The sequence below is a fragment of the Sinohyriopsis cumingii genome, chromosome 1, assembly GCF_028554795.1.
Source record: "Sinohyriopsis cumingii isolate HCF-2022 chromosome 1, ASM2855479v2, whole genome shotgun sequence".
NCBI classification, from domain to species: Eukaryota; Metazoa; Mollusca; class Bivalvia; order Unionida; family Unionidae; genus Sinohyriopsis; species Sinohyriopsis cumingii.
The window spans coordinates 70,782,993-70,801,488 of NC_142961.1; the positions used below are offsets into that span (position 1 = coordinate 70,782,993).

Below are 18,496 nucleotides of genomic sequence, written 5' to 3' on the forward strand. Positions count from 1 at the left end.
CCCGGGTACCCAATCAAAGGGAAATTATATTAAATGTGAACTTGAACTGCTTTTTGTAGGTTCATTTATACCAACCTCCAAGAGAGGTATAATCATAATTATTACTATTACAAGTGGCAAAAAGCATAATCTGAGCATAAAAATAACTATCTATATATTTCATTCCACAATTTTAAAAAATGTATAAAAAACATACATTTTTGCTACTTACCTGGATCTGCAGTTAAATTCAAGACACAAATCAGCTAAGTGCATGTAGATTAGTAGTTAGTACGAGACTATATTTATTTATGCATACCACTCAACTTTAACTAGACAAAATTTATATCTTTTGCTGAATGGTCAAGAAATGATGAACACTGTATTAGATCACTGTTGAATTTGTCTTTCTAAATTTGTAAAGTGCTATTGATCAATCCTTTTCCTGATCCAATGTTTATAAGATTAACAAAATCCCTCTCCTCTAACATTTTTCAGTCATACAGCATCCATGAGTCACATTGATAAAGCCATTTCTCTTAATATTTAGCACAATTTCTTTTGTTATTTAGACTGGTTTACTACATTAGTATCAAAATATAATGAATCTGTGACACATGGTTTTACATTCATGAGACCTGTCTGTTTTCTCAGAACCGTTTCATGTAGAGTTACAATAAATAGAAAATAAGGAAATTAGAGGTTTAACGATGGATAAATGCACAGCAGCCAATAGACATACAACATGAGCCTTGAACTGTAATTGTTATGATGTGTCTCACTCACTCTTGATGTATATAATCTGAACTTGGAATGATGTTTTTTTAAAATAATTTTTAATGGATATTGGTTGCCCATTATATTACCCAGGTTATTATCAATGGGCAGGTACCTGTTTACAGCTATATTCAGAGTACGTTGATTTGACAACTACTTCAACAAAGCAGCAAGCCTGTGGCATAATCCGTTTTTTCCATTCTTTGGCAGTAGGAATATTCTTTTATGGCCATTGAGGAATTCTCTGTGTGTGAGTGTTAGATAGCACTGAGGAAGTTGCAGATTATGCTGCTTTATTTCCCTTCATCTACTGATCATGGGAAGGAAGCAAATAGTTACTTATTGTTTGCCTAGTGATAGCAACCTGTTCTTAGAATTGGAGAGACAAAGGTGAGCAATTTGTAATTCCACCTTGTCACAAAAGACTGACCATCAGACATCCCCAACATGTATAAATACAACAAAAGACCAACTGATGGAGGCTAATACCATATGAATTACTTGAAACATTTGGGAGAGAGTGCCAGTCAGAAAACCGAGTCTTCTGGGAATGTGCCTGACTGATAAGTAGATATGGAGTTGGTAGCAACAATGTAGAAACTGTCAAACCAGAATGCACCTGTTAGGTGATTTGGTTACCCTTGTTTGAGGAGATAGGTCACCACTACAGAGTTGTCCAATATAATCAGAACTATTTTTCCAGAGAGTCAGTCCTTCCAAAACTGAAAGGTTTGTGTTCTTCTGGTCTCTACTTGCTACTGGCCATATCAAAATCCAGTAACAGGTGGGCCCCCCAGTGATATATTCTGGTATTTGTAGATGCTATCACTTCCAGTTGGGGCTTCTGAATGCCTTTCAAGAGCCAGCCATGGTTGTATCACTGACAGGAATGAGTGTGCCTCATTAATGATCCTGACTTGATTCAGTGGACAAAAAGGGTCATCTGTAAGGGGTACATTAAAGACAGCCAAGCAGGATCAAAAACAGCATTGAGTTTTTAGAGCTCTTTGACTGAAATCCAGGTCCTGTTGGAAATGGACATGATGAGTTGGATGAAAGTCAGGCTTCTTCCAGGACATGAGAAAATGGATATGATAAAAAATAAGTGATAGGAAAATTTTTTTACCCTTTAGAAGAATAGAATTTACCATGTTTGTGAATGACACCATCTATATATGCTGGCATGAATGCAGATGAAATTACCTGAACAGGGTTGAAAACATAATCCATGATTCTGGTAAAGACCCAGGAGCTGAAGTTAAGACAAAATGAAAAAACTTGTGGTAAGGAAAACTAAGAATGTTTTGATGCTCGGTGGATTAGCACATGAAAGTGTGCATCAGTCAAGTCAAGACAGCATCCTTGTCCCTTCTGATGGATTGTTGTATTGATCTTACTTGTCTCCATCTTCAACTTCAGCAGAAGAATGTGTTGATTGAGGTGACACAGGTCAATAATCAGCCTCAACTTGACACTGGCCTATTGTTTAATGAGAAGTCTTGAATAAAACCCTAAAAAGTGTTTTGCTCCCCCATTTCTGGAAATGTAAGAGTAGCTGATGATTGTGTATGCCACAATTTTGGTGGGAAAAGCACCCCAGCAATTTCCCCCACGAGGCTCACAATAGACTGAGCCACAGGATGAATACTTAATGTGTCTGTGATGTCCTTGTGAAACTTTCCTCTTCTTTGCTTCAGGCCAAATTCTACAAAACACTGGACCATATGGTACAAACACTGTATGGTAAGGACAAAGTACCTCTAGGACATTAAGATATCAGTAACACTGATTACTTGGTCTAAAAATGTTTTTAAAAAAATTCTTAAAGTCTTATATCATCATGCCGTTGACAAGCAATACTAGGAGATCTGCTGGAATTTTATCTTTCACAAGGTCTCTCTTCCTATTTAAAACAATTGTGACCATGTCATGATCTGTTTGAAAATAAGGTTACATATGATCAGTACTTCTTGCACAACATGCCCCAGGAGGGCAGTAGTGTAAAGATTTTAAAGGGATGGGGTTGGGATTGGTGTGGAATTATCAATGAACACAACTTTCAGATAACAAGAGGCTTAAGTTGGCCTGAGATTGCTCAGCTATAAATATTTTATATCCTCATCCATATCTGATGGCACATCAGCATCATTAGTCTGATAAAAAAATGCCTCTATGCTTGGATTCTTAACATCAAAATTAATCAGTTGTTTTCGGTGGTTTTATTTATATATTAAAGTTGTTAAAATGTTGTTTCAAAGTTGGTCAAATTCTTTTGAGTGTTTTTTAAAGATAAAGTTGTTAAAATGTTTTTATTTTCTATTCTTAGCAACATGTTCACATTCTGATGGAGGATTAGATTCATCTCTATAAAACGGAAATGATTTGAAGGCAAGATATTGTACAATTTCATAAAATTCTATTTATACAGTTTTTGAGAATAAGTTGGTAAAATGTCCATCTATCATTAGTAATAGTAGCAAGGATTTAATGGTGGATAGGCATCACATGCTCTTCAAGCCAGGATGCCTTCAGTAAAATTTTATCAAATTCTTTTGGGTGGTGTTTGAGAATGGTCATTTTGGTGTGTTTTTTCTATCTTAGTAATGGCATATTTTGATAGCAGATGGACAGCATCTGTTGAAACTTTGAAGTCCTTTATGCCAGTGTCCTTGCTTTCAAAAATGGTCAAATTCTTTTCAGCACTTACTAAGAAAAAATTATCTAAATATTTTTATAATTTTAGTAACACTGACAAATGAAATCTGGATAACATGCACACCGGGAAGCTTTCTGTTATATTTGGTTAAATTTGACTGGTCTTAGTGAAGTAATGTAAAGGCCTCTTTCTTTTTTCAGTAAAAGTTGCCACATTTATTTGCAGATCGTCTACACTTGTACATATATGAAATCCCTTCAAACAGGAAAGTCAGATTTGGTCAAATTCTGTTGAGCAGTTTTCATGAAGACAATTCAAAGATTTATTTATTTTTTGTACCAATGACCAATGATCATCATTTGTAGAAACCTGAATCCCCTCATACTCATACCAGGATGCTTTCCATCGTATTTGGTCAACTTCTGTTAAACAGTTTTTGAGAAAAGATTAATTAAAGTTTCTTCTGTTTTCAATAAATACAGTCACACTGCAAGCCAACATCATTTGCAAAAACCTGAAAGCCCTTTATGCCAGAATGCTTTCAGTAGATTCTTCTAATATGAATAATGATAGTCATACCTAATAGTGTATCTGTTTGAGAAACATGAAAGCCCATTATGCCAGAACACTTTCAGTAGTCTTCTAATATGAATAATGATAGTCATACCTAATAGTGAATCTGTTCTAGAAATATGAAAGCCCATTATGCCAGAATGCTTTCAGTAGATTCTGCTAATATAAATAATGATAGTCATACATAATAATGTATCTGTTCTAGAAATTTGAAAGCCCTTCATGTCAGGATGCTTTTGAATCAACTTTGATCAAATTCTACTGTGGGTTTGAAGTTAATTTTTCTTTCTTTCTAGTTTTAGTAACGGTGGCATAATTGCAGACTGGCATCATTGATACAAAACTGAAAGCTCCTCATTCCAGGATATTTGTGCCAAACTTGGTTTAAATTAGTCCATCAGTGTTTTAGAAGTTTAAATGCAAATGTTGACAAAGAAAAGAAGATTGGACCAAAGCTAACATATCTCAAATGCAGGGCCATATCACAAGCTCATTTGGCCTTTTCAAACACTGACCTAAAATTGTATAAAAGAGAGGGTGGGTGTCTGATCTTATCAAAGGTGTTTTGTCTTTGTGTTCCAGTTTCTGACTTTCTGGGCTATCATTATATATTTTTTATTTCATTCAGATTTCTTTGCTTCATTTGAAATTGAGTAATAAACCTACATCTTTGCTGTCTTCTGTGTCACTCCTCCTTTTCCTCTTGGCCTCTTCTTCTGCACGGTCTCCAACCAGCATGCGCTGCCATAACACATCTCGACGGCACTTCTCCATTGATTCTGCTGCCATCTGCTCTATCTTTTGCCTGTAGATTTGATATTTAAACAGTTAAAGAAGAAATGTTACTCTGTGTGTGTGTGTGTGTGTGTGTGTGTATGTGTGTGTCTGTGCCTACATGCTTGTGTGTGTGTGTGTAAAAAAAAAGTGAGCAACTGGCTTTAAATACCAAAACTATCACTGCCAAGACAACCACCTTAACCCAGAAATGAATGGTAGCCATTGTCCAGACTCTTCTTTTCTGCAATGACCATCATCTTTGTTTCTCACTGTCACACATAAATGACAAATCATGCATACGTGTGAACCTCCCTCACAGGAGAGTTTTTCTCCAGAGATTAGGGGTATCTCTCATTCCTTGCTGATATCTTATCAAAGAATAGTGATAGTGATGGCAATGATAACAACAAGGGTGTCTGCAAATTAGGCTTAAAGTCACAACTGGTGTGATGGTATAACATATGAGTTTGTGGCTATCACTTGAAGAATCTTACTGACATTAAAACAACATTAGACCAGACAGTACCAATCTTGAGCAGTTCTGGCTGTCAGTCAGCAATCTGAATATACCCACAGGCACAAAACAATTTAAACTTCTTGGTGGACTCGGCAGAATTATACTAAAACTGCCACATTCCAATGCAGCTACTGAAAGTAGTTTTACCATTCTGAGGAAATTTCAGGCTGACTTCACTTACTCATTTGTATAACAGCGTGACTTTCTGTTAGCTTGTAACATAATTTGCTACAAGAACATTGTCTCTACATAGTGAAACTTAGCAGCCATATTACGAAGTTCGTCCATGGGTTTTAAGACAATGCCCAATGGCAATTTTTAGGCAATAGGTCATTACATGTTAAATCACATCCACCTTATGGTCAGCTTTGATCAGGTTTAATGTATGTTTGTATAACTATATGCAAATATAACCACTTTACAGTGTCATCTTACTACAAGTGGAAACTGAAGTAAATTCATGTTATTTACTTCAGTCATTTTGGCTACCATCCTACAATACATACAAAAAAGTTCATGATTTTGGAGTGGAAAGCACTTCTTATAGTATAACTGTCAGACATTAAGTACAGGTACTTGCCCAGCTAGTAGATGGCATATAAGCTGTGGACCTTGAGATGAACTTAAGCTATTGACTTTTATTAAGATGGAACAACACACCATCATTTATCTTATTAATGTTTTTCTCTAAAACCTTGGTATTTATTCAAAAAATGTATAGTGTTCATCAGGAACTAACAGTAAATTATTTCTGGAACAAAACTGAAAAACATTCTCTAAAGCAATGGCACCTTCATATCTATCTGCCTTTATATAAAGTTTATAGCTAGAACATATAAATACAGAAATGTCCAAAGGAATGTAAAGAGGTATTCCTCTGCATAGATATTTCTCAACATTCAAAAATGACTTGTGTTCTTGATAATAAATAGATTTTGTTGTTTAATTCACCTTCTCATGCCAATCTGGACACATACAATCTTTTCAATGCCTGAAAAATTTACTGCATGAAAAGTTTTAATCATGCATATTTTTTGTTAGATAAAAATTCAAATAATCTTCAAGAATTTCTCCACCTTGGCTGTATCAGTTTTATAATTATGTGCCTTAAGATTTTTCTGACAACCTCTTCTTCTAAATATTTATTATTCAGCCTATCATTAGTAATTTAGTTTATTAAGCTTTTTATTTCACAAGTCGGTCGATATTTAAAAGGAATGCACAACAAAATGGATGAACAGAGATGGGTGCAAGTAAGAATAAAATGAATGAACAAATGAACAAATGAATTAACAATAATGAATGTAAGAAACGAATGTGACATACATATTTATGAATTTCCACATAAATAAGAACAAGTAAGGGGATAATAAAGAACTATGACATTTCATAAAATGGCCATTATAATTTTACCAAAACCATTACAACAATAAATGGAAAATTGTTTTTTTATGTACTATTTATATTAGACTGAAATATACAAAAAGTATTTATTTGCTCTTCTACTAAATTGGTAAATATTTCAAGTGCCCACTGTGTTCTCATAGAAGTGCTTCTTGCAATGTTACAATCAATTAAAAAGAGATCTGCTTTGTGTTATGATATTAATTAGGTTTTGAGTAAAGGGGGTAGAAAAAAACAACTTTAAAAGGTATGCAAATCCCACCTATGATGAGAGCCAATGTTCACAGTCAACTAATTTCAGATATGCAATTGAACACTGTTTTAAACATTATTATCTAAGTAACATAATAACAGTATCTAAGACTAATATGTGTTTTATCCTATTCATTTGCAATGTGATTAAGGTGAATGAAAACCTTACTTACATTGACAGGTTTCATTATAGAGAATCAAGATTTAAAGTTTGCAGTGAATTTAAATTTCTAAATTAGCATTGTGGGTTTTTCTCAAGGACGAGCAGAAATTTCACAATTACTTCCAATGAAATCAAAGCATAAATATTTTACTAACAAAAAATAATGGAGTTGATGCTTCTCTACATAACTAACTCTTTTTCAACAAAAGAATCTAGTTCTGTTCTGAATTAACAATAACAGATGGGTGTATCCACATTTACATGTAAAACTCAGTGATGTGCTAAAGAATGATTTTGTTGGGAATCAGATGATGTGTATTGAAACAACTGGGAGCAATGTTTTTAACTATCTTTCAAAGATTGGTCATTTTGAAAATAAAATTACATCTCTCCCTTGATAACTTGCATAAAATGGGGTCCAAAAACATAAACCATGGCATATGCAAAGGGCTTCTGAAAAATTCAGAAAGGGTATACATCTGGACATATTCTAGTGTTACTGAAGATTCAGAAAGGGTATACATCTGGACACATTCTAGTGTTACTGAAGATTCAGAAAGGGTATACATTTGGACACATTCTAGTGTTACTGAAGATTCAGAAAGGGTATACATCTGGACACATTCTAGTGTTACTGAAGATTCAGAAAGGGTATACATTTGGACACATTCTAGTGTTACTGAAGATTCAGAAAGGGTATACATCTGGACACATTCTAGTGTTACTGAAGATTCAGAAAGGGTATACATTTGGACACATTCTAGTGTTACTGAAGATTCAGAAAGGGTATACATCTGGACACATTCTAGTGTTACTGAAGATTCAGAAAGGGTATACATTTGGACACATTCTAGTGTTACTGAAGATTCAGAAAGGGTATACATCTGGACACATTCTAGTGTTACTGAAGATTCAGAAAGGGTATACATTTGGACACATTCTAGTGTTACTGAAGATTCAGAAAGGGTATACATCTGGACACATTCTAGTGTTACTGAAGATTCAGAAAGGGTATACATTTGGACACATTCTAGTGTTACTGAAGATTCAGAAAGGGTATACATTTGGACACATTCTAGTGTTACTGAAGATTCAGAAAGGGTATACATCTGGACATATTCTATTGTTACTGAATATTCAGAAAGGGTATACATCTGGACACATTCTAGTGTTACTGAAGATTCAGAAAGGGTATACATTTGGACACATTCTATTGTTAATGAATATTCAGAAAGGGTATACATTTAGACACATTCTAGTGTTACTGAAGATTCAGAAAGGGTATACATTTGGACACATTCTAGTGTTACTGAATATTCAGAAAGGGTATACATCTGGACACATTCTAGTGTTACTGAAGATTCAGAAAGGGTATACATCTGGACACATTCTATTGTTACTGAAGATTCAGAAAGGGTATACATTTGGACACATTCTAGTGTTACTGAAGATTCAGAAAGGGTATACATCTGGACACATTCTAGTGTTACTGAAGATTCAGAAAGGGTATACATCTGGACATATTCTAGTGTTACTGAAGATTCAGAAAGGGTATACATCTGGACACATTCTATTGTTACTGAAGATTCAGAAAGGGTATACATTTGGACACATTCTAGTGTTACTGAAGATTCAGAAAGGGTATACATCTGGACACATTCTATTGTTACTGAAGATTCAGAAAGGGTATACATTTGGACACATTCTAGTGTTACTGAAGATTCAGAAAGGGTATATATCTGGACACATTCTAGTGTTACTGAAGATTCAGAAAGGGTATACATCTGGACACATTCTATTGTTACTGAAGATTCAGAAAGGGTATACATTTGGACACATTCTAGTGTTACTGAAGATTCAGAAAGGGTATACATCTGGACACATTCTAGTGTTACTGAAGATTCAGAAAGGGTATACATTTGGACACATTCTATTGTTAATGAATATTCAGAAAGGGTATACATTTAGACACATTCTAGTGTTACTGAAGATTCAAAAAGGGTATACATTTGGACACATTCTAGTGTTACTGAAGATTCAGAAAGGGTATACATCTGGACACATTCTAGTGTTACTGAAGATTCAGAAAGGGTATACATTTGGACACATTCTAGTGTTACTGAAGATTCAGAAAGGGTATACATCTGGACACATTCTATTTTTACTGAATATTCAGAAAGGGGACACATTTGAACACATTCTAGTGTTACTGAAGATTCAGAGTATTAAAAAAAACTTTATTTCAAAAAAGGGTGAGTTATTTGCAGATTGTCAAAACACAATCTTGATAATTTTCCTGCAAGTTAGAGCCAAAATTTATGTTCATCTTTGAGCAAACCTCTTAGTGCCAATTCTGGAATAAACTCTGGAACTTGCTTGTCCATAATGAATCCTGAATGTAAAACTAAAGCTTTTTAATCACTTTTTGCTTGGTTCCTTTGCAACTGATTGTCAAATCTCCAGATGAATATAATAAACTACTGATTAATGTTAGATACCTTAACTATGTAATATGTACTTTGTGTTCTCAGTATTCAATTAGTCAACTGAAAGGTAGGATTTAGATGTCCTTTAACTTATTTGTATTCTACCAATTACTTAATTTGATACAAAAGGCTAATTAATATGAAAATATAATGCAGGTCAACTTTCAATCGACTAAAAATACAACAAGAACAAGCTCTTCTGCAAACTGGAGATCAAAACACAATTGGTAATTAATTAGGTTCTCATGGAAATGCTCTTGGGCATCATTCTGATGGCCAACTGATGGGCATCATTCTGATGGCCAACTGATGGGCATCATTCTGACGGTCAATTGATGGGCATCATTCTGATGGTCAATTGATGGGCATCATTCTGATGGCCAACTGATGGGCATCATTCTGACGGCCAACTGATGGGCATCATCCTGATGGTCAAGTGATGGGCATCATTCTGATGGCCAACTGATGGGCATCATTCTGATGGTCAATTGATGGGCATCATTCTGATGGTCAATTGATGGGCATCATTCTGATGGCCAACTGATGGGCATCATTATGATGGTCAATTGATGGGCATCATTCTGATGGCCAACTGATGGGCATCATTCTGATGGTCAATTGATGGGCATCATTCTGATGGCCAACTGATGGGCATCATTCTGATGGTCAACTGATGGGCATCATTGTGATGGTCAACTGACACTTTCACATTTAGTTCTTAAAGTGTTACCATCTGTAAACATTACTAATATTTTAACCGATCAAAATTTCATCATATTTTCTTATTTACTATTATAACTCCATGGTCTTAAAACAAGTAATAACAAGGAGTCAGAAACTTGTAAAATTCAACAAAAAATTTATTTCCTGAGAATAAAAAGTAAAAATGTAAACAACAAGAAACTTAATGGTATTGAAAATTAAATCCCTAATAATCCTAGAATTACAGACACAAGTTTTAATGATTATAGTTCTGAATAAACTTTAGTGGAAATCCAAATTAAATCCAGTGCTGGAAGTGTAGATGTGTCTGTGGTGCCCCATGTAGTTGTGATGTGCCAACAGTTTTTTGTTGGATCACAATAATACAATCCAAGAATATATCCTTATTTGAAATTTCACCATAAATTCCAGTCTCTATTTCCAAAAATGTTATTTTTGAGCACTTGTATTTCCAGAAAAGAGTCACTTGAACTAAATAATTTGAATAAATAAATTCCAGCCCAAATGAATTATTGGACACAACAACAGTACAACTGATTCTGCTAAGATCTTACATCATGAATAAATACGTTTTCCAGTATCAAGATTATATAGGCCTCTACCTGACCACAGTTCACAATCAGCATTTTCTATAACAAATATGTTACCTAATGGAAAGTTTCCTTCTGGAAGGCTCCAAATGTTTTACAAAATAAAATCTTAGTTAAACTTATAGGTCTATTTCTAAAGTTATAAAATAAATTGTGGTAAACAACTGGTAGACCCTGCATTTCATGGGGAATTTCTAAAGTTTTACACACAGACTGAGATAGACATGTTTACTTCAAAAACAAAACAAATGATTCAGGTCAAGTAGAAAATGAACATGTTTTTGGACAAGTCCAAATACAATCAATCATGGATATAATGAAAATAATAAAAAAATGTTAAAAAAAAATAAAACAAACAAGCCAAATTAAATATACGTAACATTTCACTGTAGTGAGAATTTTGTTTATAATAACAATTTTAAACATAGAATTTATTAAAAAATTTTTGCTAATTTCATTATGTTTATTCAAAATCCTGGGCACTAGCTGCTGTTTTAGACTACAAAATTAGCAATATATCAAGGTTTGTAAACCCATTTTGATTGCTATTTCATTCACACTGAAATAAAAGGGGCCTATTTTGAGGCATTTTCAAAAAGATAAAATGTGATTCACACCTGCCTAAATGTTATAAATAAGTTCATGGGTATAGCAACGAAGTAGTGTTCCTCATTATCTTGCACCTCAGTTTACACTGTAGTCAATGTTTTTGTACCCCCTTGTGCACAAGTTACAGAGGGTGAGGTGTGTATACAATTACTTCTATGCTATAGTCAATGTTTTTGTATCCCCTTGTGCACAATTACTGAGGGTGAGGTGTGTATACAATTACCTCTATTCTATAGTCAATGTTTTTGTACTCCCATGTACACAATTACTGAGGGAGAGGTGTGTATACAATTACTTCTATGCTATAGCCATTGTTTTTGTACCCCCTTTTGTGTAAGTTGCTGAGGAAGAAGAGTGAATATAATGACTTCTATGCTTCTAAGACCCAATGTGCGATAATGACCAAGACCAATGGCTGCCAGTTTATTTTTAATGACCCGAGAGGCTCTCTCTCTGCATCTGGTACATAAAGTGCTGTATGGTGCTGAAGAAGCCCAAATGAGTACATTGGTCCAGGTAGAAAGACTGAGAGATAGACTGGTCATTAGTACTTACCTGACAGCTCCAGTTTCCTTGTGTAGCATCTGGTACATGGGTGGCTGATATGTATTGGAGAAGCCCAGATAGTTGGGCGGGTCTCGAGGTACACCTAGTACATGACTAATGGAGGTGAAATCCTTAGAGTCTTTATCCTCAATAGCGATTTCCTCTGAAACAGACCAAAATATTTACATTTTAATGTAAAACTTTTTCAATGGCAGCTGTATCAAAGATTTTAATCTGAGCAGCTTGAAGGTATGAAACTGTGGTGAAGATTTTAAACTGAGTAGCTTGAAGGTATGAAACTGTAGTGAAGATTTTAAACTGAGTAGCTTGAAGGTATGAAACTGTAGTGAAGATTTTAAACAGAGTAGCTTGAAGGTATGAAACTGTAGTGAAGATTTTAAACTGAGTAGCTTGAAAGTATGAAACTGTAGTGAAGATTTTAAACTGAGAAGCTTGAAGGTATGCAGGTGTATCAAAGATTTTAAACAGAGTAGCTTGAAGGTATGCAGGTGTATCAAATATTTTAAACAGAGTAGCTTGAAGGTATGTAGTTGTATCAAAGATTTTAAACAGAGTAGCTTGAAGGTATAAACTGTAGTGAAGATTTTAAACTGAGTAGCTTGAAGGTATAAAACTGTAGTGAAGATTTTAAACTGAGTAGCTTGAAGGTATGAAACTGTAGTGAAGATTTTAAACTGAGTAGCTTGAAGGTATAAACTGTAGTGAAGATTTTAAACTGAGTAGCTTGAAGGTATGAAACTGTAGTGAAGATTTTAAACTGAGTAGCTTGAAGGTATGAAACTGTAGTGAAGATTTTAAACAGAGTAGCTTGAAGGTATGAAACTAGTGAAGATTTTAAACTGAGTAGCTTGAAGGTATGCAGGTGTATCAAAGATTTTAAACAGAGTAGCTTGAAGGTATGCAGGTGTATCAAAGATTTTAAACTGAGTAGCTTGAAGGTATGCAGGTGTATCAAAGATTTTAAACAGAGTAGCTTGAAGGTATAAACTGTAGTGAAGATTTTAAACTGAGTAGCTTGAAGGTATGCAGGTATATCAAAGATTTTAAACTGAGTAGCCTGAAGGTATGAAACTATCAAGGATGTTAAAATGAATAGCTTGAGAGTGTGCAGCTGCAAAGTCACATTCTTTTTCAAACAAATTTTTAAAGGAATGTGAACCTCTCTATCAAAGGTCTTGGGGGGGGGGTCAGTGTTTTTGATCCCACTGTAACAGTTTTTCATTTGCAATACAAAATACTGAACAGATTTTAAAATTTAAAGTTTTATTGTCTCACTGTTGCACTACCTTCACCCCTTTTCTGGGACACAGCTCATAACCAAGAAATCTGGACCACTGACGGAATGGTAAACCTACCATCAAGAGTCTGGTGAATTTTGTGTCCTCTAAGGACCCCAAGTGTTTGCTCCAAGGCATGTCGAGGAAACAGCTCCCCACAACTTGTCAGCACAATGAAAAACTTCAGCACAAGGGAACTACGATCCATTTCAGGACCAAGCTGATGGGGTTCTTGGAATATTATCAGCCCAAAGCTGTAGCTCTCTTTCTCTGGTTTGGATGATTCTGAATACTGCAGAATTTCTTGGGAAAAGTTACTGACTAGGGCATAATCAACCATCTTCGCAAATGAATAATCCTGGAACATTTGAAGATATACATAGTGTAAATTCTGTTTGTAATGAAATCAAATATAACAACTTGTTGGGTATCATTAAACACACTGCAAAGTCTCTTCCAGTTTTTATATTACACTGTACAATGAAATTAAGCTATAAGGAAATGATATCTGTGCACCTTAAGTTTACTGCATATATGATATTAATGACGACAATGATGATGAGATGATAACGATAAAGTTAACTTGTAAGAAAATACTAGTTTAAAGAATGGGATATACCTGGATGCTAACACTAATGCAAGCTATGTTCACTTGTCACCTGTACCTGCTTGCAATATAATTTCCTTGTCTGATATTAAAATGCATAAACCTGCTTAGCCAATCACTGCAAGAATAAGTAAAACATTTTCACATAACTTATCATGCTGTTTAACTATAAATGGCTGTAGAAGGTACCAATATTCATTCTAGAAGGAAAATATTGATATACTTCTTTTTCTTTAAAACAGGGTACTAACCTAATATTACTGGTAAGATTAAAACCTTAACTTGTGTGCAAAGGAGGGGAAGTACTTTCTGCTTGCCAGTTCTAATTCTTTTAATCTGAATTGCATTTCTCATTCTTCTCTCTGCATCTGTAGTTCCATCTTTTTTTTCTCTCTGTATTTGCATCCCTCTCTCTCTCTCCTTTTCCTCTTTCTGCATTTGCATTTCACTTTCTCTTTCCCGATTTTGTATTTCCATCATTTGTTTTTAAAGCTGAAGCTTTCTTAACTCTATTTCCATCTGGTTTGTTAATTTCTTTTAATTTAATTTCAGAACCATACTGAAACTTAATAATCAAACCCAAAGCACTTTTATATAAAAAAAAATTCTTTTTCACTAAATATTGGACCAAAATATTTATTATTTCCTATAGCATTAAAAAAGCTTTTGCTTCAGAAAGAACATCATGTCTGGCAAGCTGAAGCAATTCATCCCTTTTCAAGGAAACTCTAACCCTGCCTGGGTAGACTTAAATAAAGTTCTCCACTTTAGATGACACTGTAAAGCTATGTCGGTTTCACTAGAGATTTCTCAAATATGTGAAACTAAAATACCAGAGACTAAAAACATTTAGAAACAAAGTGAATTTAAATGTTAAAACCAAATTGATGTTTTCTGAAATATTTTAAAGAAATCTGTAGTGTGGACAACAGCCTCCCCCCCATTTTCTATTATGACTCTATGGTTTTAAACTCAGTAACAGGAAAAAAAAGAGAAAACCAACAAGTTTTATAACATTCAACATATAGTTTATTTCCCTAGAATACTGAGTGAAACTTTAAAAGGAACTTACAGTATTGTGAATTAAATCCCAAACAGTCCCAAAAGTTGTATCACAAGTCCAAAAGAATAGAGTATTCTGAATGAATTCCAGTTGAGTGCCAAATTAATTTCAACTTTGCATGTGCTGATGTACCAATAGCATGGAATAGTGATCCAGTGTTAACAGTCTTAACAACCTTAATATAAAAACCTATGTCACAATAAGAAGACCAAGATGAGGGTCATCTCAATGTAACTTTCCATCAAACTGTAAACATAATTCATTTCTAGAATTGTCTAAGGTCAGAATCAAGACTTATCTAGGCTTAACACCAAGTGTGTGTGTGTGTGTGTGTGTGTGTGAGTTGGATTTTTAACATAGCTTTAACAATTTTTTAGTTGTATCACTACAATGTTTGCAGTGTGGCAGTTTATAGTGATGTCTAACACTGGGGCATAAAGCCACAGATATGTAGCATCATGTCCACCCAGTCACATTGTCCTGACAGCAGGCTGTCCAGTCCTAACACTAACCTCTTAATGCTGAACGCCAAGCTAGGCAGATGCTAGTACTATTTGAATAAGTCATTGGTATGACTCAGCTGGGGTTCAAACCTGCAACCCCCTGCATCTGAGGCAGATGCTCTAACCACTTAGGCCACTGAGGCAGTGCAAAACCAAGTAAACATGTTAATAAACAGTGACATTAGTCATGTAGGCCAAAACTCATATCCTCAGTTATGGACAAAGAACAATCACACAATAGAAATTAAATGTACACAATTTTTTTAAAATCTGCTATAATATGCTGCATGAAATGTATGTCATTATTGCAACTAAAGCAGATTTTAGATCAGCTTTATTGGAACTTGATAACTGAAATATAAAAAATTTAATAATAATTTTGCCTACATGGGAGATTTCAGTGAGTAATGGGATATGCCCCTCAACTTGTAAGGAAAACCCACTCATTCAGAGGTTAACATCTATGCATATTCTATGTGCCAGTCTATCATACTAGTACTAACATTTAGCTACCAAGATTTTCAAAGTAGGCTGCTGTTATGCCCAATACTGGATGACAGCTCATAATAATTTTCAGTTGGAACAAAATAGAAATGATTAGAAGTCTTTAGGTGAAAACTCCATGTCACAGTAACCATCCATTCAGGGGAGTGGTGAAGACAAGCTTTTTAAGCAGCCATATCATATATAAGATTGACATAGGCAAGATAAGAAGTCTACTGTTCAAAATCACATGTTGTTATAGCCATTCATTTGGGATAAGTAGAGACAACAATATTTTCAAGATATAACTTTCCATTCAGGTGGAGTAACAAAAATATGATTTTCAAGATGGCTGCTTTGGCAACCATATTGGACATCAGGTCAACACTCTTTTCATTAAAGACCAGCTCGACATTGTAAGAAATCTTCTGGTAAAAGCCACATATTAATATGACTTTCTGTTCTGGTACAGTTATGATAAGATTTTCAAGATGGCTGCCTTGGTAGCCATATTAAATGTCAGATTTGCACCATTGTTTTTAGGACTATATCAATAAAGTTGTTCAGGAAAACCCTATGCTGATATGACCATCCATACTGTCATTCATTTGGGAGGAGCAGAGATGACTACATTTTCAAAATAAAAATTTCCATTTTGGTGAAATAGCAAAACAACATTTTCAAGATGGACACTCTGGCAGCTATAATTGATTTCAGATTGGGCCCATTTTTATTTAGTACGAACTAGTCATAATAAGAAATGCGCTAATGAAAAAATGAAGTTTCAACTCAGGAAAAAGGAGTTTGCTGTTCTTTTAGCCATTTATAAATATATAACTGTACTGAATAGGAGAGATGAAAAAAATAAAAGCAATTATTGTCTGCAAATTTAGCAAAGGCACAATTCCAATATTCCTAAGTAGTGATTACCATGCCAAAATGATGCACAAAATTATTTTAAAAAAGACCTTTCTACAAAGCAATGGGGAAGGGGTAATAAAGAAAACAATGGCAAAATGATATACATGGAGATATAGAATCAGCCGAGGTGTCTCACTCAAATACTCAGCACCCTCTATCTGCTATCATTCCTATAAAGTAAATGTAGGAATCAAACATCAGTGGAATGTAATGACTGAGTTATTCGGGTTTCTGTAGAGGACACTGAATTATGGAGTGAAGTATGAACTTCATGATTTAGCAGAATACGTCCAAGGAGCCTCAAGTGAATTGAATACTACATGGAAACATGCTTGCTGAACAGTAAATTATAAGTTCAAAATTTAGAAACCCTAAACATTGGTTTTGTTTCCCAACTAAACCACATTCTAACCACTTTCCAACCCACTCCCCCCTCCAAAAAAAACTTATCGGATTTGCACAAATTGGAAGATCAACCTATGGGGACATTCTGATGACAGAATTATCAATATATAACAGAAAACTTTCACCCATGCAGCTAGACAATGGGAAGAATGTGTCTGTTTAAAGCTTCATGGAAATCCATCAAGTAGGAGTAGTGATAACAAACTTGTGCTAACAGACAGACGACAGACAAGAGGCCATCTCAAAAGTTAATAAAATATGCTAGAATCTGGGATAATAATCCATGTGTTTACTCACCAAATCCTTTATTTCAGGATCGGTATGATACTGCATCTTCAAACTGGTCATGTTGTAGAGATTTGCATGGTTCAACATATATTCATATAACTGCTGACCTGAACATGAGGGCTTTGGGATAGTTACAACATCTGTAAATAAGATATTTCTTTCACAATTAATTAGAAAAGTTGTTTAATTTATAGAGGCTTTAAATGATTTCTCTGAAGTTCTGTGTCATACCTAAAAGACTAAAACACTGTATCAAACCTCTTGAAAGACCTGAATTTCTTCATTATATCAGTCACACAATTTTTTAACAGTCTGTTCACCAGACCATGTATTTCCATAAATAATGTATTTTTCATAACTTTCGAGGATTCATTAATGGCAGGGACATTTTTTTAATTTTTAGGAAATGATGGAATGAGTGGCAAGTTTATTTTGTTCTATTCTGGGAATAATACAATAATATTGTCATTTGTTGCAATATTTAATACACAGTTTAACGGAAAAAATGTTTATAAGACAAGAAATGTATCTGTATCAATTCGAAGATATAAAAGTAACATAATAATACAGTATTGATGTACTGGCATTGACTGTCTTCTTGTACACTAGTAATATAATAAAAACAGCATTGAAACTGATGTTGACTGCCTTCTGATACACTATTAATATAATACTGTATTGATGTTGACTGACTTCTGGTACAATAATAATATAATAATACAGTACTGATGTATTGATGCTGACTGCCTCCTGGTACAATAGTAATATAATAATACAGTACTGAAATTGATGCTGACTGCCTTCTAGTACAATAGTAATATAATACAGTATTGAAACTGATGCTGACTGCCTTCTGGTACAATATTAATATAATAT

At 34.4% G+C, this 18,496-nt stretch overlaps 1 protein-coding gene across 4 annotated transcripts in view; it reads right to left on the reverse strand.

Annotated features, from left to right (window-relative positions):
• Window positions 1–18,496, reverse strand: part of LOC149807091 (KICSTOR complex protein SZT2-like) — a 338,108-nt gene that overhangs the window by 15,864 nt on the left and 303,748 nt on the right. For all 4 annotated transcript variants that reach the window (XM_089961812.1, XM_089961821.1, XM_089961796.1 and 1 more), the window contains 4 exons: window positions 17,630–17,760; window positions 13,429–13,708; window positions 12,062–12,215; window positions 4,652–4,790 (listed from right to left, as the gene is read on the reverse strand). In XM_089961812.1, the coding sequence (XP_089817938.1) occupies window positions 4,652–4,790; window positions 12,062–12,215; window positions 13,429–13,708; window positions 17,630–17,760 (704 nt within the window). The remainder of the gene's footprint in view (window positions 1–4,651; window positions 4,791–12,061; window positions 12,216–13,428; window positions 13,709–17,629; window positions 17,761–18,496) is intronic.